The sequence below is a fragment of the Cebus imitator genome, unplaced genomic scaffold (assembly GCF_001604975.1).
Source record: "Cebus imitator isolate Cc_AM_T3 unplaced genomic scaffold, Cebus_imitator-1.0 Scaffold19, whole genome shotgun sequence".
NCBI classification, from domain to species: domain Eukaryota; kingdom Metazoa; phylum Chordata; class Mammalia; order Primates; family Cebidae; genus Cebus; species Cebus imitator.
Genome location: NW_016107334.1, coordinates 2307656 through 2328014, shown reverse-complemented (window position 1 = coordinate 2328014; position 20359 = coordinate 2307656). Strand labels below are relative to the sequence as shown.

General features: G+C 47.4%; 1 protein-coding gene across 2 annotated transcripts in view; it reads right to left on the bottom strand.

The window, feature by feature from the left end:
* The window catches only part of SLCO3A1 (solute carrier organic anion transporter family member 3A1), a 330506-nt gene extending 314332 nt beyond the window's left edge, over positions 1–16174 (bottom strand). The window contains exon 1 of one of the 2 annotated variants that reach the window (XM_017517954.2): positions 15818–16174. In XM_017517954.2, coding sequence (XP_017373443.1) covers positions 15818–15997 — 180 coding nt within the window. In that variant the 5' untranslated portion in view covers positions 15998–16174. The remainder of the gene's footprint in view (positions 1–15817) is intronic. The other variant, XM_017517955.2, reaches the window with a different exon arrangement.
* Positions 16175–20359: the final 4185 nt, after the last annotated feature.

Sequence of the window (20359 nt, the reverse complement as noted above, 5' to 3'; positions counted from 1 at the left end):
AGTACTGGGATTGCCGGCATGAGCCACCATGCCTAGTTCCCATTTGATTCTTAATCAGGAGGGGCCAGAGTAAGGGCAGAGAGGAAGATGTGGTTACCAGTCACTTCTCAAACCCCATCGCCAGTCATGATTATTTCTGAATGGGGGATTTTGAATTTTTAAAAACATTTTTATGTAAATTTTTCTTCGCAATGAATATGTATTGTTTTATAAAAACAATAAGGTCATTTTTCCTTCGAAACCACGACACCAGAGAAGAACATCTGATGTTGCAGAAAAGCCATCAGAATGATTTAGAGGAACGAGTAGGTTCCTAAACAGAGTATGTAGTGAGATCCAATTTTATTACTTTTTAAAAATCATGACAGTAGCACATACTGCAGAGAGGCACAGGCTAAGTACTTTGGATGGATTCTCTCATTTGGTATTCACAAGATCGTTGAAAGTATAAATATCATCGCAATCTTAGACATGAGGAAATTGAGAATTAGAGTGGAAAAGCAAAATGCCCAAAGCCACACAAGCCTAATCAGCCACAGGCATGGACTTCAAAGACCCCAGAGCCCACATCCTTTACCGCTGTGCGGGCCTGGAGGTCATGTGTCCATGGGGGTAGACAGAGAGACTTAAAGGACCCACACCACAATGCTCACAGTTTATCTCCAGGTCCTTTGAATTACGGATGATTTTTTTAATGTTATCTATGTTTATTGGCATTTTCCAAATGGTCAGCACTACATATATTCCTTGTATAACAAGGAAAACAGTAATGTCTCTCTCTTTCTACATATATACATAAAAGCTGACCAGGAGTGGTGGATCACGCCAGTAATCCCAACACTTTGGGAGGCCAAGGCAGGCGGATCACCTCAGGTCACGAGACCAGCCTGGCCAACATGGTGAAACCCTGTCTCTGCTAAAAATACAAAAATTAGCCAGCCATGGTAGTGCACGCCTGTAATCCCAGGTACTCAGGAAGCTGAGGTAGGAGAACTGCTCGAACCCAGGAGGCAGAGGTTGCAGTGAGCCAACTTCGTACCACGCACCACTGCACTCTAGCCTGGGCAACAAAGTGAGGCTCCATCTCCTCAAAAAGTGGTGGGATGAGAGGCTTGAGCCACCGCTATTGAGCTTGAGTTCAAAAAAAAAAAAAAGAAAAGAAAAAAAAAAGGTTACAAGCATGAACTTGAAGTTCAATTCAGCACTAAATCTAGGTGATGAATATATAAACATACAGACACAGGCTGCTCACAGGGCTTTCCAGCCAGCTCAGGCAGTGCTAGGATCTGCCGGCCACAAGCTTGAAGCAACAGTGCAGAAATGTTTCCTGGTCTGACTCACACAACCTTCCACACAGGCCTTGAAGCTGAAAGGAAACCACCTGATTAAATCCTCCAGCGGCCTCCCAGCCCCCGGATCACCTGGAGTCTCATCCAAGTCACCACGCAGCTCCACTCGCAGGCGACCTTCCTTCCCAGGCCCCAGTGACTACCTATTCCAGGGAGGAGTGGTCCCTCTCAGCAGCCTGCCAAGCTCTCCCCAAGGAGAACAGGAGGGGAAGTTTGAAGGGCCTCCATCCAATTTTTAAACTGTAAACTGCACACCCACTTTTTGTTTGGAGACATTTCCTGTGTGTGAACACAGTTTGTTCTGTTACCAGCTTTAAAGTTATGCAGAACTGATACATCTGAGGCCAAGCAAAAGTGTTTAAAAAAAAAAAAAAGTCAAATATAATAGGAACTTTCCTAATGTTAGCTTAATTGCAGAAATCTGATTTGTATATATGCAAAAGACATGTTCAATACAGAGGTGTCACTGTGTCCTCAGGGCTGGGACCCTATTGTTCCCCCCCTCCCATGTGACACTCATCCTGGAGAGCACCGTGTCGCAGTACAAGAAGTGTTCTCCATCCTTCAGCCCCTTAGCCTCAGCATGCAAAGAAGCCATGCTTGCTGCTAGCCAAGTCTGAGCATGCCCTGGATGGAATTCCCTCCACAGACTGGCAGACTGACTTCCAGCCACATTTCACCACACCACTTCAAAGCAACGGAGGAGGGGCAGAGGGATCCAAGCTTGGCCAAGAGGGATGCCGACAGCCTCCGCGCTGCTAACTGGAGTGGCGTTCCGCAGTGCCAGCCCTGACATGCCCCTGCTCTAAGCCTGTGGCCAGCCGATCCCGGCACTGCCTGAGCCAGCTGGAAAGCCCTGTGAGCACCCCGTGTCCGTATCTTTATATATTCATCACCCAGCTCTTGTGCTAACTCGAACTTCAAGTTCATGCTTGTGGCTTTTTTTCTTTTTGTTTTTCTTTTTTTGTGAGAATGGAGTCTCACTCTGTTGCCCAGGCTGGGAGCAGTGGTGTGATCTCAACTCACTGCAACCTCCGCCTCCTGGGTTCAAGCAATTCTCCCACTTCAGGTTCCCGAGTGCCCGGGATCACAGGTGTGCACAAGGATGGCCAGCTAATTTTTGTATTTTTAGTAGAGATGGGGTTTCGCCGTATTGGCCAGGCTGGTCTCGAACTCCTGACAGGGTTTCCTGCCCTCCCCTTCTCCATCCCAGGTTCTCCTATCCCATCCTGCCTGCCTCCTACGATACTCCACAGCCACAGTTCCACGTGACATCTTGCTCCCCTTGGCTCTATCCCCAACCAAGGCTGAGAAAATTATTTTATATCTCCAACTAGTCTACCCAGGCCCATCGCCCACCTTGGCCCAATATTTTGCTTCTATTTTTAGTCTGGTCTATTGTAATACGACTAGACCAGATGTGAGGATTCGAGAGGGCTTGGCTGCCACCTGGCCCAGGACCTGAAACATCCTAATGAATGAGTCATTAATGAAAAATTATAAACATGCCATCTCCCTGGCTAGGATATATCAACTCATGAGGGCCAAGAACACGCCTTATTCAACTCTACATTGCTTGCAGCACTTAAGGAAGTTGTCAAAGTTAATTAGTTTGGCAAAGACCAGGCTGACATTTTTTTCAAAAAAAGGAGCCTGTGCCGAGAAATTCTGAGAACCATACCACTCCCACCCCCACCAAAAAAACCAAGGGGAGGGATAAGACGAGGATGTAGATATCTGGTCCTAACTTAATACACACCTGGCCTAAACAGAGCCTGGCTGGCACGGCACACAGTGATAAAGTCTCCTTTGGCCTCACTGAATTGGATAGGGCTTCAGGAAGGAGAGCCTGCTGGAGATTTTAGCAGCCCTGACTCCTGCTAAGGAATCCTGGGCATGAGGGGTGGAAACATGGATGAGTACCTATGTACACACACACAGTAAATCCACGCATGCATAATGCTCACCCACATATCCGTCTAGGATTTTCTTTTACATGCGTTCTCCTTAATCAGATGACGTGATTATCAGTCCCATCCCAGCATTCGGCTAGGCCCAGAAAGAGAAAATGTCATGTTCAAAGCTACCCAATTATCCAACTAGAAACATGGTTACCTTCTCACAGAAAGGAAACAGGGACTGTTGGCATTTCTGCAGAGACTGAAATGCTGTCTTTGGGTGTGAAAAGCCGACCATCCTCCTACCTCACCCAAACACTTAAGAAGACAGAGTTTGCCTTTGTTTACTTCCAACACGCAGACTGTTTTAGGATCCTTTGCTCTTCTTCTTCTCCGGTGTTACAAATTGAATTGTGTCTTTCCAAAAAGATATACTGAAGTCATTAGTGCCTGTGAATGCGACCTAATTTGGAAACAAAAACTTAGCAGATGTAAGCAAGTCACAGGAGGTCACTGGGGTGAGCCCTAATCCAATATGACTGGTGTCCTTGTAAGAAGGGGAGACAGAGAATTGGGGGGAAAATGCCATGTGAAAGCAGAGGCAGAGATGGGAGTGATGCTGTCGCGAGCCAAGGAATCCAAGGACCCCCAGCCACCTCCAGATGCCAGAAAGAGGCAAGGAAGCGTTCTACACAGGGTCTCAGAAGGAGCATGGCCCTGCTGACGCCCTGACCCCAGATATCCAGCCTGCAGGACTGTGAGACAATACATCTGTTGCTTCAAGCCACCCAGTTTGTGGTAATTTGTTACCACAATTAATGAATATTTAATTCAGCCAAAATTGATGAATATACTTGTTTTTTTTTCTTCTGAATGCCCATTCATCTAATCCACCCTCTCCCTCCAGATCCATGTCCACCTCACCAACAGATAAACCGTCCAAGTCACTTTCTCACTTATAATATGACCCAATTTTGGTCTAACATTTGAAATACTGAAAATGTTACAGAATAACCCTACTGTCCTACGAACTCTACAAAAGGAAAGGTTTAAATAAAATATGAAGGCCCCATTTGCTCCTGCTCCCAAATAAAGTACCACAGAGCTCAGAATTCATCCAGGAAGGTAGGAATCACATAAAGTCTGTGATGACAGGTGGAATTGGATCTGAAAGGCTTGTAAGAGGCCATCCAGCTCCATTATTCGCTGGATGGGGACAGCGGGTGGCCAACCATGGAAGGAGCAGAAAGGACACTGCCCAGGGCAAATGCCTGGCATGACAGTCCCACTCAGGAGTGACCTCGGCCGTGACTCCCAGAGGCCCCACCCATGTGACTGTGACATCCCGTCAGGGTTGGTGAGGCGTGCCACTGATGGGGTCGGGGGCCAGTGGAGGGAGGTAGGAAGAAAACAAACAACCAGGAGGCGACAGAGTGGAAATGAACACCTGTGACCATCCCAGTTCGGCTCACTGGGTGCAAAACGTAGCCACCAAGGCGACAGACGGCAAGAGGAGAACACTCAGCTACCTTTTAGGGGATCTACAACGTTTCACTTGTCACACAAAATAGTTTCCCTGATAGCCTAGGTGCCACAAGCTCTGAGCTATTTTTAATCACCTCCCTGTTACTGTTATTTTTAAATGCAAAAGTATTCCCCAATGAAATCTTAAGCATCATAAATATAAATGTATATATATTATCTGTTCACTACATTAAGGATAGCCAGGGTGCCTCTTAGAAAACATTATCTAAGTCAATTTAGCTAATTAAGCTTATGCTGCATCTCTGTTATCTCCTTTGATTTCTTCAAGGATTTTGGAACCTCAGAAAAAAAAAAAAAGGAATTTTCAAAGAGAATGAGAGAAGTGATTTTTCCCCGGTATTCACCAAAACAATATTTTTATTTATACTTGTTTATAATCATTATTTCCAAAATTAAAACTATCAGTTGGCTTTGCTTCCTGACTACTCACCTGCCTATACCTGCCAGCAAATGTGGGCTGGCTCAGAGGGTGGGGCTGTGCATTTGGGTAAGTGACTCAATTCTGTGCCCTGATTTTGCCTCTCATGAAAGCAACAAATGCAGAGATTCTACAATGATATACTTAAGAAGAGCTAACAACAGACCAATCTTGGGACACAGACACCTTGTGCCTGCTGGACAGTCAATTCCACATGCCCATCTCTAGAAACTGAACAACGCTGTATCTGGATTTAGCCCAAGCACAGCTGGCTCCATGTGCCCCTGTGAGCCCAGTGCAGCAAGGAGATCCTCCCCATCTGCTTCCAGCAAGTGCATGCTACAAAGCTGCAGGAATGCTCACTGGCTCTTTGATCTATTTATATGCATCTCCCTGATGCAGATACACAGCTTGCCAAAGGTAAAGGAATGGTGCTAATGTATGGTTTTTGTTTCCAAAAGACATCCTCCCTTTGGCTGGCTGAGAAACTGTCACTGGCACGTTAAGCCTCCCAACCCATGTGAGTGTTTACCAGCGCTGGGGAGGTGACACACATACCACACAATAAGTCAGGAGTCTTGCCCTCAATTTTCTGCATAAGGACAGGAGAGGCTTGTCTGAAGCACTTCTACATCTATTTCATGGGTCTGGCTCCCTTTAAGTTTCTTCTCCTCAATCATCACTCTGGCCAAAAAAAAAAAAAAAAAAAAAAAGTGCTCCTTTCCTACATTTCAGGAGGAGGCTGGAAATCTGCATTTGACCGAGTGGTGTGTTGTGCACCCCACGCATGTGTAGCAGAGGATGGTGTGATGTGCCACACTGGAATACATGCTGGTTATGCAAATCACCCCACAAGACACAGCAAATTCCCAGTGCTATCTCAGCACCACTTCAGGAAATGAAACGGCCAAAGGATGGTCTGTCACAACCGGAAGGGGTTGTACTGATGGCCATCCCACTACACTGGACACACAACCTCAAAAGCCAACCTGAAGGAAGGCCTGCCCTCCACAACCTCGAAAGCTGTAGTGACCACAGACCCAGGACAAGCCTCCTGTACCCCTAGAGAGAAGGGTACCTGTGCTGACACCACAGCCAGCTGAGTTCCAGGGGGACAGCTCTAGGTGGCTCTGTGGATCTACTTTAAACAAATCTCGGACCGAAAGTCAACAGAGAGATCAACTAATCAACCCCATTGTTTATTTTACAGGTTGGATCACCATAATTGAATCTTACATAATAAACACATATGGGTCCACGCTGCTTATAAATTTTCCTCTTCATTAAGGGAATTCTCAGCAGAGTAAACACAAGACTTCAGGTGTTGTATTTTATAGCTTATATAATCAGTAGAGAGCAGTTCTCCCAATTTCAACTTGCTTATATTCAAGGTGGTAATTTCTCCTTCTAATCAGCTGAAGTTGGGAGACAAATTGAACAATTAGAAACAGCCCACCTATTTTACATAAACCTCTTGCAAGGAGGGTGAAAGACAATAGCCATTCCCATGAGTATTTCACAGTAGTCTTTAACTGAGAACCACCATTGTGACACTTCTCCCCACAATCAACCGTGCAAGTGCAGAAATGGAGGTAAAAATAATCACTTGTAACTTCCTCAAGTTCCTGTAGTTATGAGGACAGTGATTTCATTTGCCTTCTATTATTTTCTCCAGAACTATTTGTTGAAAACCTGATCAGCCCCTGCTCATTTCTTCACACTCTGTACAACGGGAAACTTGGGTATAAGGATGGAGGGAGACACACAACCGCCTTTAGAGCTACCAAGAAAGTGTCAAGGGCTATCTGGACAGGTTCACTATCCAGAGGCCCAAAAGTTGCCCCAAAGGACCACCTGCCAGAACAAATGTAGTCATATCACTGCCTATTGGGATGGGTTGATGGGCAGAGCCTGTTCCCAGGATTTTCAGAGGGTAAAGATTTTAACAAAAACCAATGCCAAGGCTGAGGTGAGTCAATCACTTGAGGTCAGGAGTTCAAGACCACCCTGGCCAACATGGTGAAACCCCATCTCCACTTAAAAAATACGAAAAATGAGCCAAGTGGTGGCACGCACCTGTAGTTCCAGCTACTCGGAAGGCTGAGGCAGGATAATCGCTTGATTCTGGGAGGTGGAGGTTGCAATGAGCTGAGACCATGCCACTGCACTCCAGCCCCAGCCACAGTGCAAGACTCTGTCTCAACAACAACAAAACGATTTTTTTTGAATGTTAAGAAAGTAAGGCTTCATCATTACAGTTAGTATGCTGAGCCCATTACCAGATAACTTAAAATGCTACTTGACCTATTACATCCCTGGGTAGGAGAGTACTCAAGAGACATGGCAGTGGTATTTATAAAGGAAATCATGAGGGCAAAGGGGAAAGTGAGCTCACACTTCTTTGCCCCCCATTAAAAAAGTAAGGCTGGCAAGGCACCTTGGCTCATACCAGCACTTTGGGAAGCCAAGGCAGGTGGATCACTTGAATCCAGAAGTTCAAGACCAGCCTGGGCAACATGATGAACAACCCCCCAACCCAAACCCGCTGTCTCTGCAAAAAAATAGAGAAATTAGCCAGGCTTGGTGGTATGTGCCTGTAGTCCCAGCTACTGGGGAGGCTGAGGTGGGAGGATCGTATCACCCTAGGAGGTCGAGCTGTGATCCTGCCACTGCACTCCAGCCTGGACCACAGAGCAAGACCCTGTCCCAAAACAAACATAACAAAAGCAGGGCTTATGGCAGCCTGTTACCTTTTGGTTTTAAATATTTTCAATGTGTCCTGACTAAGAGGGATAAGCAGAACTTTTGTCTAAGTCCAGGAAACTACTAATGACCAAGTATTCCATGTTTGAAGAGGAATACCCCGTCCTATGGGAAATAGCTAGGCTAGTAACACCGTTTCTACTAAAGAATCAAGCTGCTAAGTCCTCAGTTAGGAAGGGCTTCCCTTTTCAGAGGCACTCAACTCAAAGCCACAAAGAAGAACCGAAATAAAGAAATTGGGAGTCACCAACTGCTGAGATTCTGTGCACATCCAAGGGGATGTTGCCAGTCTCTGTGTTGTCACAGGAATGCACCGATGAAGGCTCCCCAAGCTTCCTCACTCCACAGCTGTGGCTGCACAAGATTCAGGGCTTTGGACACAATTCCTTTCTCAGCAAAGGCATCAGCATAACACGGTTTTGGGGCTCCGTGGTCTTCTGAGTACAGATTCTCTCCTGATGCCTATGGCATTGGAAGGTGAATCTAAAAACTCACCTAAAACATACACTGCCACCTGATTGACTAAGAAAGATCCAGTTCATCGTCTATCCTTCCTAAGGACAGGTGTGACCAGACTGGGGGCAAGAAGGCTGCTTCTAAGACCACAAATGGAACAGGAGGGGTGTTATGCAGAAGGTGTATCCATCAGCTGAGATGGCCAAATCCACGGGACATGAAACCAGACTGGAGGAACAGCTCCCTTGTTCTGCTTATGAGAAACCAAAAAAAAAAAAAAAAGACCAAGATTGGGGAAATGCCCACAGCCCCACTTGCCAGAGTCCACTTAATACTGCAAGAGAACACGAGGTGAAGGCAGCGGACAAGGTGTGAAACCTGAGCCTTTCTGGGCAACCAAGGCTGAGCTCTGCAGAGGCACGTTTTATACAAGGCCGCCTGGAGGGCGGCATATGTCCACAGCATATGTCCCTTCATCCTCCCCTCCTGACACCTCAGGCTCCCTCGAAGTGGTCACTCAGCCTTTCGGCCAGTGAAGCAGAGCAAGCTTCAGGAGCCCAGATCACCAGTTAACAAAACAGAAGCTTTGGCCTCACACGATATTGCAAACCCTCAGGTCCCTGGGAGGGGCTTTTGTCCATGCTAATGTCAACAAGCAGGGTTATACCATTACTGTTAAAGCAGCAGTGGAATACGGCACCCTATGAGAAGTACTCTATCACATGACCAGCTGTTTAAACCTCACAACTACCTGTAAGATAAGCTCTATCATTATCTCCATTTTTCAGATGAGGATACTGAGGCGTAAGTCAAGTTGCCAGGAGCTGGGAAGTAGCAAGTCTAAGTTCAAATCCAGGTCTTCCAGCTCCAAGTCCAACACTCTTTCCATTCACCATCAGCCTTCAGCACCCTGTGGCCACAGACCACAGCAAGAGATACTGAGGACCTCCCAAAGTGAAGTATCAGGGTACCTGCCCCTCCCAGCCAGTCCTGCCTGCCCTGCTTTAACCTCCTTGAAGGACCCATGCACTGTAAATGATCAACATGAATCGCCATTCCAACAGTGCGCTCTTCTCCCACGTGACTAATTTTTATGGCATCTTTAAGCTGAAATGGACTGCCATATTTACAAGGGAATAGACGGAATTAGCAACCGATACTTAGTTTATTTCTTGCCCTTAGAAACTTTTTACCTCCCAGACAAAAATGTTTATGCAGAACAGGAAACTACTTGACTATGCAATTCACTAAACCAAAACCAAAATTTGATTGAAAGAATCTTATTTCTCATTGGTTGGGGCCACATAGTTACTTTGTTTGTGGTAAATATGCATAACCATATTAATAGTAATAGCTAATATTTCCTAGGCACTCCCTATGTGCCAGGTATTTTTCCAGGGGCTTTACATGTACTGATTCAGTTAATCCTCACTGCAAAACTGAGGATGGGTACTATTATAAGCCCAATTATAAAGTGAAAAAGAGGTACAGAGAGGTTAAGTAAACAGCTCAAGGTCACAGAGTAGCAAGGAGAGGACGCAGGCATGGATCCCAGGCTTCTGGCACTCATCAAATAGGCCACAGACACTTGACATTCTCCAACTTGGGAATTTAATCAACTTGGAGTTTTAACCACTAAGCAATAATCTATCTCAAGCTAACATATAAACACCTAGGCTACATAAAATACAGGTGTCTTTGAATCACATCAATTCATCTATCCTATGAACCAAGCTCCATGATTCCGCTGTTGTTTCTGTTTATATGTATCTTGCAGACACAGACATAGAAACAGAAAATAAAAATAAATTAAAAGAGCTAGGATTCTATCTTTCTGGCCTACAGATTACCAAAGGCATTTCTGAGAGGCAAGAAAATACGGAGGCTTTCTTCAGGGGAGAATGGGTTCCAAATCCATGTGTCAACCGCACAAAGTTACCACGGAAATGTCACTTCACGCCTCCAAAAAGCATGACCTCCAATATTAATCGTATGCAACCCTGTACGTGAACATGTACGTGAACACACAATGCATACAGCAATGTACAGAGTAGAGTACATATGCAAAAGAGAAGTACTTTGACTCCACTTTATAGAAACATGCTTATTAAATGACGCATGTAGTGAAATCTGCGCAAGTTGGAACTAAAGCAGAGTAACACAGCTAACAGGGAGCTTTCTTCTTCACTATTTCTACAGGAAATGCAGTTGCAGCCTCAGCTTTGCAATACTACACTTATCCATCCAGGCCAATCTGCTGAGAGAATACACTCCTTGATCAATGTAGTGCCTCAAAGTTTGCTTTTAGGTGTGCAGAATAAATTCACAGAGACCCTGTTGGTGTAGCTGCCTCTGCCCAGCGGTTCACCAGTGACTTCGTGCAAGAGGAAGCCCATGCAGCATGATACAGAATGTGATTCCGGCAGCATGCAAGATGTGCTGCAAATGCTGGGCAATTGGCTAGCAAGGTGGTGCCGCTGCGGGGCAGCCTCTCGGTGCTCCCTTTCACACGGTGTCTAAAACTGAAACGAGGGGAAGAATTCACAACGGGCAGGAAAGGGCCCTCACTCATTTTACAACTAACGCAGTTTCTCCTACTATAAAACACACCAACGAAAACTCCCTCAGAAACAAAGATATATACACGAAGCTCCCTGAAAAGAATTTTCAGAAATACATTTTTCCCTTAATAATTACTATTAACATTTTAAACCAACCTATAAGGAAAAAAAAAACAAGGTAATTTTATTTCCTACTACCTGGGGCTACATAGTAATTATGGAAATGGCAAGGAATTTGTCACTTCGAGGAATCCTAAGTGTATAAAATAATTTGATTAAGTAAAATACGGTTACCTTAGTCATCACACTAATTTGACAAGGACTTTCAAAATGTCTCTCTGTTGAAAAATGTTAACAGAGAGTTTCCTCAGCTGTCTGCTTCTGGGTTGAATATGCAAAAACTCATCTTCAAAATGATGCTTCTTTAGGAAAAAAAAAAAAAAAAGGGAACAACAAATCTGCCTCACCCATTAATTGCAAGCCCACTGACTGTTCTCAGGCTGGAAAAAAAAAGTATGACTACAAAGCAGTGAGATAGAGCCTCATTAACCACACTCAGTCATCTGTGTCATTATTTTGTCACCACAGCCTCAAACTGCCTTTTCTATAATTCTAAATAGGGAAATATCTACCCCCTGCTCATAGGAACTCCCTTCGTGCCCCACCCAGGAAACTAGACTGGCCTTTTTTCAGTTTTCATCCTGAGGAAATTCAAATGCATTTGTATGTACACCTCAATCTCATCAGCTAGAGGTGCTGGAGGTTTTAATTTCCCGTACACACCTTTATCTACGCCAGTCCTCAGTAATTTGATACCACACAGAAACCTTTATCTGCAGGGCTACCCTCAGTGAATGGCTTAAAACATTTTAGTGGAACCTTCTCGGTGGAAGAAGCGAGGTGAGGGGTGCAGCATGGCAGAGACATTCATGAGTTATTCTCAAATTGGAATCTGAAGGTAGTTACGACTTCTTGGGTTTTGTTTTTAAACCAAACAATGGGAAAATATATAAGGATAAAATTGCATTTGAAGTTATGATCATTTAACATATTCATATTACCAAGCCTATGATACGGAAAGTGGTTTCTTTTTGTGTTATAAAGATTTAATTTTACCTAAGGCAGTTACTTAATGTGATTTTTAACCCTTAAAAAAGTGGAGATGTAAACATTTGTTAACAATGCCACAAAAGCATTTTCTTTCCCCTGAGGAAAAGTGAATTTCTTATCAGAATATCTGGCTGGCCCTGTAATTTAAATTAAAATCAAATTTTGGAGAAACAGAAAAAAAAAAACATTTTAGTGGGTCTCTGCAAAGCCCCAATAAACACAAAGTGACCTTCTCATCATGCAGTTCTCACATGCCTGCATCTTCTCCAACCAGTCCAAGACTTACGCACGTTACATCCTTGCAAACAGGACTGGAGCCACTCGAAGCAAAGACCCAAGGAGAAGAAAATTAAATTGCATTCTCTGTTCCATACACACTAACCATCAAACTGAGTGGCCCTCTTCTCTTATGCTGCAAAGATTATTTCACAGCCAGTCAGGAAGTTTAGGTGACTGTGACAGAACGTCCCTGTGACTATTGGCTTATATGAAGCATGGTTTCCAGGTAAGACATTTGCAATTGTAATAGATTTCAGAGTTCACAGTTGGCCCAGGTTGCACCTGGGTTACTGCATCTAGATTACTGAGTCTGGCTGTCAGGATCAATGTCTTTCTGTACTCCCTGACACCAAGGCAAAAGTTGCAGGTCTCCAGCCTCGCCTAACAATTGATGGCCTTCTCATATACAAACAGTTTTTCCTTAAGTTTCCTCTCTGGGCAGGTTCGTGGTGGAAAACTAACATGTACATATATATACATATAGACACACCCACACACACTCACACACACACACACACACACACACACACACACACACACAAGTCCTCCTTCTCAAAGTTGCTTCTCAAATCGCAGGCAATCTCCTGCTTCAGTTCTGCAGTCAGGAAATCTATACTAGTATCATTCAGGACACCGGGAAATTTGTCTTTTCAGAAAAAACAAGGAGGAAATGAAACTGCTAAGTTTTAAGGCACCAGGGGAGATGAAATAAGAAAGTAGACTCTAGGAATCTAACAGGAAACAATGTCTTTGGCACAGAATTTGTAATCACCCTCCTTTCTGTGAAAGGGAGCATTGATGGCCCGTCCCAAGGCAGGCCCTTCCTCAGGTATCTAGAAATGCCTCATTAGAGGGGCAGGCCAATGGCCAATGTAAGGATCACATATAACACACACTTAGCACATGGACCCTGCCCTGCAGACACAGGGTCTCAGGTTTCCTAAGAAAACCGTGATGAATTAAAAGGAAGAAATTTGCCTTTCCTGCAAACAGCCTGCAATATTTCATTCTCCAGTTATCCACAGAGAAGTCTCGCATGGCTGAAGGAGCAAACTTATTTTCCCCCATCTCCCAAATAACAGATGAAGAGAAAACTCTGAAGTGGCCCAGAAGACCAAAGCCCATAGCAAGCGGAATCAGTCAACCCTCATGAGCCAACGATTTATTTTCATGAGGCTCAGATGGCAAGGCAAAGTCGAGGGCAGCCGGGCAAAGCAGAATCCTGAGAGCTTGATGCCTCCACTCCTAGTCATCAAAATGATGCCGATTTCCTAGGTCTGTCCTCCCCTTGGTCTCCATCTGCTTTCTGCAAGTCACCTGTTGACTCCTGTTACCCTACCCCACCCAACCAGGCTTTCCATCAGCCAAGGTGAAAAGTCCCAGGATGCCACCTCCAGGTGGACTGAATTCCTCTCTGCCTGTTCTGGGGTGAAAGTCAAACTCCTATCTCCTGGGGCCAGCCCTGCCTCCAGAAGTCCACCACTCCAGAGTACTCTGCTTCTTAACTTTTTAAAGGAGCTAAGCCACTCCTCTAGTCGCAGCCTGGCTTCATGTCTTTGTCAAATCCTTAGATTACTGCAACCGAAAAATAATAAGCCCACGCTTTTACCATTCCTGGGGTGAAAAGTTCTGTTGTTGTTTGCCACACATGAATAATGTACGCCACTGAGCAAAATTGGTTTGAGGCAAGCAAACCGCTGAAGTGGAGGCAGCTGTTGATACACTGATTACCTCCTTTTAAACACAGACCTGGTGAGGTACTATGTACTTTGCATATGTCACAGTACAGACCCACATATATTTTATTAATGTGAATTTGCATCTCTGTAACGCATGTACTTATTTAAATATTTTAACAGTCAAATTCCCCCTAAGGAAGCGCTGACCAACTGACTCCCAAACACAGCTATCCCTATCTCTCAAATTCCAAGGGCCAATAGGTATGTAACGGTGTGTTATAACTATAGACACAATAAGTGCGTTTTATAGCACAGAAAATAAAACATGCTTTTGGCTACAGCGTTCACCTGCAGTCTACAAGTTACAAATGCACAAGACAGAGACAGGGATGTAAACGCTCTTCATCTCAGAAGGAGCAACCGACATGGATTTGATTTTCAAAAGTCCTGAAATTTTGTCACCCCCGGAACAGAGCTGAGTTTGAAGACCCCCTCTCTCTCAACCACCAAACTTCCTCAACACCAGAGGCCAAGCACTCTTATACTTCCCTTTCACAGTGAGCCCGGAGCCTTGAGAGAGAGTTTATGAATGGTACAGAGCCCCCAGCGTCGGGCCCTCCTTAATTTCGCCCCCAGGCCAGGCATCAGGGATTAATCACAGCATCAGGACACACCTGCTTCTATCTCGGGATGTGGTTATCCAACGGTCAAAATCTTGCCCAATTCTCTCTCCATCAAACTTGCTCAGGAACACTCAAAGTCTATGACACTTGATTCCAGTTGCGGGTCAATAGCCAAGTAATGATTAACACTATAAACTCTAAAACTGTTTTCCTGTTTAGACAGGATGGTTACTTAGGTGTGGAAGCACGCTCTCTGGAACTCAAGCGGAGACCACCTGAGCAGGACAAGCGAAAGGGACAAAGTAGGTACCTGACAGTGCTGAGTCATTACAAGCTGTTTCCTCTGAAATGTTATGCACCCATGGGCCTTTTCAGCATCAACGTCCCCTTTCTGGAGGCAAATAAAATACATATTCATTGTGCAAAATGGTGCAACCTTTTGTGGGCGACAGGCCATGATGGGGTAGTTAGCTCTAAGAGTGGATAGCAGGAACTACACAAACTCGCAGCTGCTCTCCAGGTACCGTAACTTTATCCCAGACGCCGAAAGATGGCTATTGGGATACCGGGTGGGAATATTCCCCCTGCAGCCTCGGCTCAGCTCAGGGCCACACTGGGGCGCATTTTACTCTAAACTGTTACACCCCCCGCCCCACCCCGTAATTGGCGGATGGGGAAAGCGCCCGGAGAAAATGATGCAGAATAGATTTGTTCACAGGAGAATACGGTGGAGAGCAGAGGACGCAGGATGCTAACTGGCTTTTCTTCCCATGTGCAGGTCACCTGAAGACCCTGAGGCTCTCCTCTCCAAGGAGACCCCTGAACTCACCGTCTGGCTCCGCTCTTGCTGGGGGAAAGGAACAGTTTCACGCCCACCTGCCGGCCGCCTCTCTCCCCCGGCACCCCCAACCCCAGCCGGGCGCGCGCGAGCTGCTGCCGGCATCCACGGTCCCGCCCGCTCCCCGCTCCCTGGCAGCCCCAGCCGGCAGCTCCCCCGGCGGCCGCCTCTGCACCACTCGCCAACCTCCACGCCGGACCGAGGTCATGCCCGCCTGCCCCAGCGCCCGGCGGCCCCCTCCTCGCGCCCGAGCCGCGCTGGGGAAGGGGCCCGCGGCGGAGTTGGCTCGGGGACTCACCAGGTAGGCGCCCACCGTGCCCTGCGCCAGCATCAGGGCGCACTCGGACACCAGGAAGATTTTGATGTTGGAAAAGCAGGACACCTTCTTTTTCTTCTTCTTGTTCCTCTGCGCCTCGTCCCCCTGCAGCTCGCCGCTCCGGCCGCCGCCCGACGAGCCGCCCGGCTTCTTACCCTGCATCCTTCCCCCGCCGCCGCCGCCGCTTTCCCGCTCGCCCCGGGTGCCGGGGCCGCTGCCGGGCGGGGGTGCGCGTCGCGAGGCTGCGTGCTGTCCCCGCCCCGGGCCCGCGGCGGCCGCCCCCGTCCTGCCTGCCCGGGCTGGAGAGGTGGAAGGCACAGCTCCTCGCCGCCGCCGCGCTCGCCCCTTCCTCCTCCTCCTCCTCCTCCTCCCCCGCCTCCGCCCTCCCCGCGCCTCCTCCCTCCCCGCGCCTCCTCCCTCCCCGCGCCTCCTCCTCCGGCTTGGGCTGTGCCAATCACAAGGGCTCCTTGCGCCGCCCGCCGCCGCCTCCGCCGCCCGCCGCTGCCATCGCCCGCTTCCCCTCGCTCGCCGGCCGCGCCTGCCTTCACCCCCTCGGCCCCAGCCCCGAGGCCTGGGCCTGGGCCTGTGCCGCCGAGCGCCCCCGCCGCGCCGCTCCGCTTTGCCTCGGGGGACGCGCGGGGGCCGGGCTCGGGACGCGGAGGGCGGCGGAGGCTGGCAGGGTCCGGCTGCCGGGAGAACTGGGGAGACCCTGAGTCCCGGCAGAGTCAGGGGGTGCCCATGAAGGAGGGAGGGAGGGGGGAGCGGCGCCCGGTTCCTAGGTGGCGCTGCGGGGCACGGGGCTCCGGGCGGGGAGATGGAGTGCGGAGGCGCCCACACGGGGCTGGGACCCGGCGCTCCGGAACCCGGGCCAGGCCTCAGAAGGCGGGCTGTTCCCAGGAAGGGAGAATACTGAGTACCCAGGAGGGGCTTGGCGCGCGCTCTCATCCGCCCGGGGATTTCTGGGGACAGACGTGCTCCGGCGCTTGGGGAGGTGGAGGGTCAGAGCCGCTTGAGGTTTCTGCCGCCTGCCCCTGCCCCAGCTCGCCCCAGCTGCGGGGCGGGGTGGGGGAGGGGGGTCGCTGAAAAGGCCGCAGACCGAAGGGAAAGAAAGGGGAAGTTAGAAGACGTCGGGAGCCGAGCGGACTGTTGGTGGCCTGGCCTAGGTGTCCAGGCGCTGCAGGATCGCCGCGGACCCAGCAGAGGTCCTCGTCCGGCTCTCCATCCGCCCAGGGCCCCGGGCTGGAGCGCGCAGGAAGCGGCCAGCCACAGGCCTCCTGGGTCCCCACCCCTCCCCTGGCTCTGTGGCCCTTGTCACCATCCTCAGCCTTGACCTGAATGCCTGGCCCGTTGCAGGCCCTCCTAATCACGCCCCACTCTCAGCGTTACCAAGGAGTGTGGACCACAGGGCGCCACCAGTAGGATCTGCTAGTTCTCAAGTGCAGCGTTTGGAAGCTGACTGGACAGTTACCAGGAAACAGCAACTCCCACCCGGACCATTGGGGGACTCAACAAATCATTCGAAACGCTTTCCTTAAAAATTGTGTCCAAGAAAATGATCCACTCTCCCAGGCTACTGTGTCTCAATGCAGGCTCAACTTCGAAACTGAGTAGTAATTAAAACTACCATACTTTTCCTTTCTCCCGAAGAACTTGAATGAGAATAGAGGGTCATGGTGAGGGTGGTGTCGTGCCATGGCATTTAAATATAAACTGCTTCATCCTTCTGTGGCTCCAGACATGATCTCACCCAGGCTTGGTGTCTGGTGTCGCTTTGAGATGCCCCCACCTTGTCTAGGCCACCTCCTATCTGAATTGGCTCCCCCCACAGAAGTCTCTTCCCATTTCCCCCACTTCCTGGCCAGTCCTGCCATGAGAATCCTTACTGCCCCCTCCTTTCTTCCCCACACCCTCCCGTCACTCAGAGCCAACTTTCCTGCAGAATCTTTCTGTCCTCCCCTTTCCCTCCCCATCACTTTGCATCATGGGGTACCTCCCCACTTCCTCCTGAGAAGACCCTTGATGAGCTAGCTGTGTTCCCTGCCTCTGTGACAATGAGCTGCAAAGCCAAGCTGAGACTTTACTTGTCTATGAACAGTAACCCCATCACTAATGAAATGTTGTGCAGAGTGCGTTATAATCTCCAACTCTTATTTACATTCTTTGGAAAAACAAGAGCTAACGCTGACTGTGGCCAGACATCATTCTCAGTGCTTCACCCGCATTTACAGTGTAATCCTCACAACAATCCTCTAAACCAGATACTATGATTAGCCCTGTTTTATAGATAAGACAACTGAGGCCCAGAGAGGTTAACCTGACCAATGTCACTTGTCTAATAAATGGCAGTCTTTGAAAACCAGGGTGTCTGCCGTGATAGTCCAGGTTTTTCATAACTACGTATATACTATGTCATATATCATCCAGCGTGGTCCATTTCATGGGGAGGGCAAAACTTAGGTTGTTCCTCTTTTTATAAAACTAGAAAGAGACAAAACTTGCATCCATGTCCAGACCTTTTTGTTTTTGTTTTGTTTTTTGAGATAGAATTTCGCTCTTCTTGCCCAGACTGGAGTGCAATGGCATGATCTCAGCTCACTGCAACCTCTGCCTCCTGGGTTCAAACAGTTCTCCTGCCTCAGCCTCCTGAGTAGTTGGGATTACAGGCATGCACCACAACACCCAGCTAATTTTTATTTTTCATAGAGACAGGGTTTCTCCATGTTGGTCAGGCTGGTCTCAAACTCCTGACCTAAGGTGATCAGCCCGCCTCAGCCTTCCAAAGTGCTAGGAATACAGGTGTGAGCCACCGTGTCGGCCAGCCCTTTTTGTTCAATACCACAATGCCTCATGTACAGACTGAGAAGGGCTCTGGATTTTTTCAGCTGAGCCATTTACTTTAGATTAAAAAATTAGCTGTCTTTAGAGAAATCACACACTTTTGCTGCTGGATAAAGAATTTCGGATTAGGGCTGTAGATTCTTCCTATAATTAATGGTAAGCAGCCATGAAAGTAATCCTGTGCCTGAAGCCTTAAGAATCATCAAATTCAGCCTCAGGGAAATCAGGCTGCAGCCTCAGTCAGAAAGAAGGAATTCAACAAGTTCAACTCCCTTCCTTCTCTGCTTATCCTTTATTTACTAGTAGATCAGGGCTCCAGGGACGATAAGGTGCGTTTAGGAGCACCAGGTGCTTCTACTTGGCATTCCGCTAGCCCCGTATGCACACAGAGGATGCAGCAGAGAAACAGTAAACATCCTTGTATTCTATACAGCACCTTAATGCTTATGAAGTACTGCTGTGTTCTATATCTCAGCTGAAGCTCACAACAGGGAGAACTGGTCTCATTAGCCCCATTTGTTTTTTTTTTTGTTTTTTTTTTTCCAAAAGAAACAACAGCAGGTGGGTTTTGGGAGCTCACCGCCAGCAAGTGGCAGGAATTGAGGCTACATTTGCCACCCCAAATTGGTAGGAGCACCAAGGAGAAAGGGAGGTAGAGGGGCCTTAGCCCTCCCATGAGCTGCAATGCCCGCTCCAACCGTCCTCTGAAATAGACAGTTGATACTCATGTGAGCAGCAAGGCCAACAACTGAAACCATCAAAGACCTCAACTGGGCTTCAATGTGGCCTTGGAGAAATGCAGTAACCACCCTGCTAGGGCCGTTTTACATTTATCTCGCCCCCTAGTGGTGGATGGTGAATTTAGCAATAGGTCTGTATTACGAATGACTCTAGAGCCTTTGTGATGATTTTAGCCTCTCTGCTACTTTCTGTATTAGGTGACTTTTCAAGATGAAGATATTGCTAAATACAGCTAAGGCTGTGGTTCCCTGATTCCTTACTTTGTTGGCTACTAGAGGTATTCTAGCCAACTTAGAATCTGATGTAGGGAAGCTTTTTAAAAAGAAAGTGGGGTGAAATGGGATGATAAACTGGCTTTTGGCTCATAAAATATTAATAAGCTATAGGTAAATGCTCAGTGATTAGGATTTAAAGATCTTGTCTCCCTCATTCTAGAGAGGACCGTCTGTTCATTTTTTGTAGGAGAGAAGTGGGTTAACTATATGGTCATGGAAAAAAAACAACAACATCTTCCTCTGTTACTGGGCTGTGGCAAGATTTCCCAGCAAGCAGCCTCAATGTAATTTAACACAATGAGAAATTGTTGTTCAAGAAATTCACATAAACCATCTTCTGCCAGCTTCAGTTTTGTTCACAGGCAAATACAAAGTTGAAAAATAAATGCAAAGAATGATTTCTGATTGTCACTGGAATGGAAAATAGATGCTTAGAGTCTCACCCTGTGGATTTTTTTTTCTGAAAATGCACCAATCAAATATGGTGTCCAACCGAGGATAGAATTGGGGCTATGCCAACTTCTTTGGCTTGAAACTAATATTTGGGCTGAGTGGAAGCTTATTTTTTCTCAGAGTTTTTCTCTTCCTACCCCCATCTTCCAATTAGCCTGGTCCATATGCCTTTCTACCAGATAGCCTCCGTTTGCTACTCTGTATATTCATAGTTTCA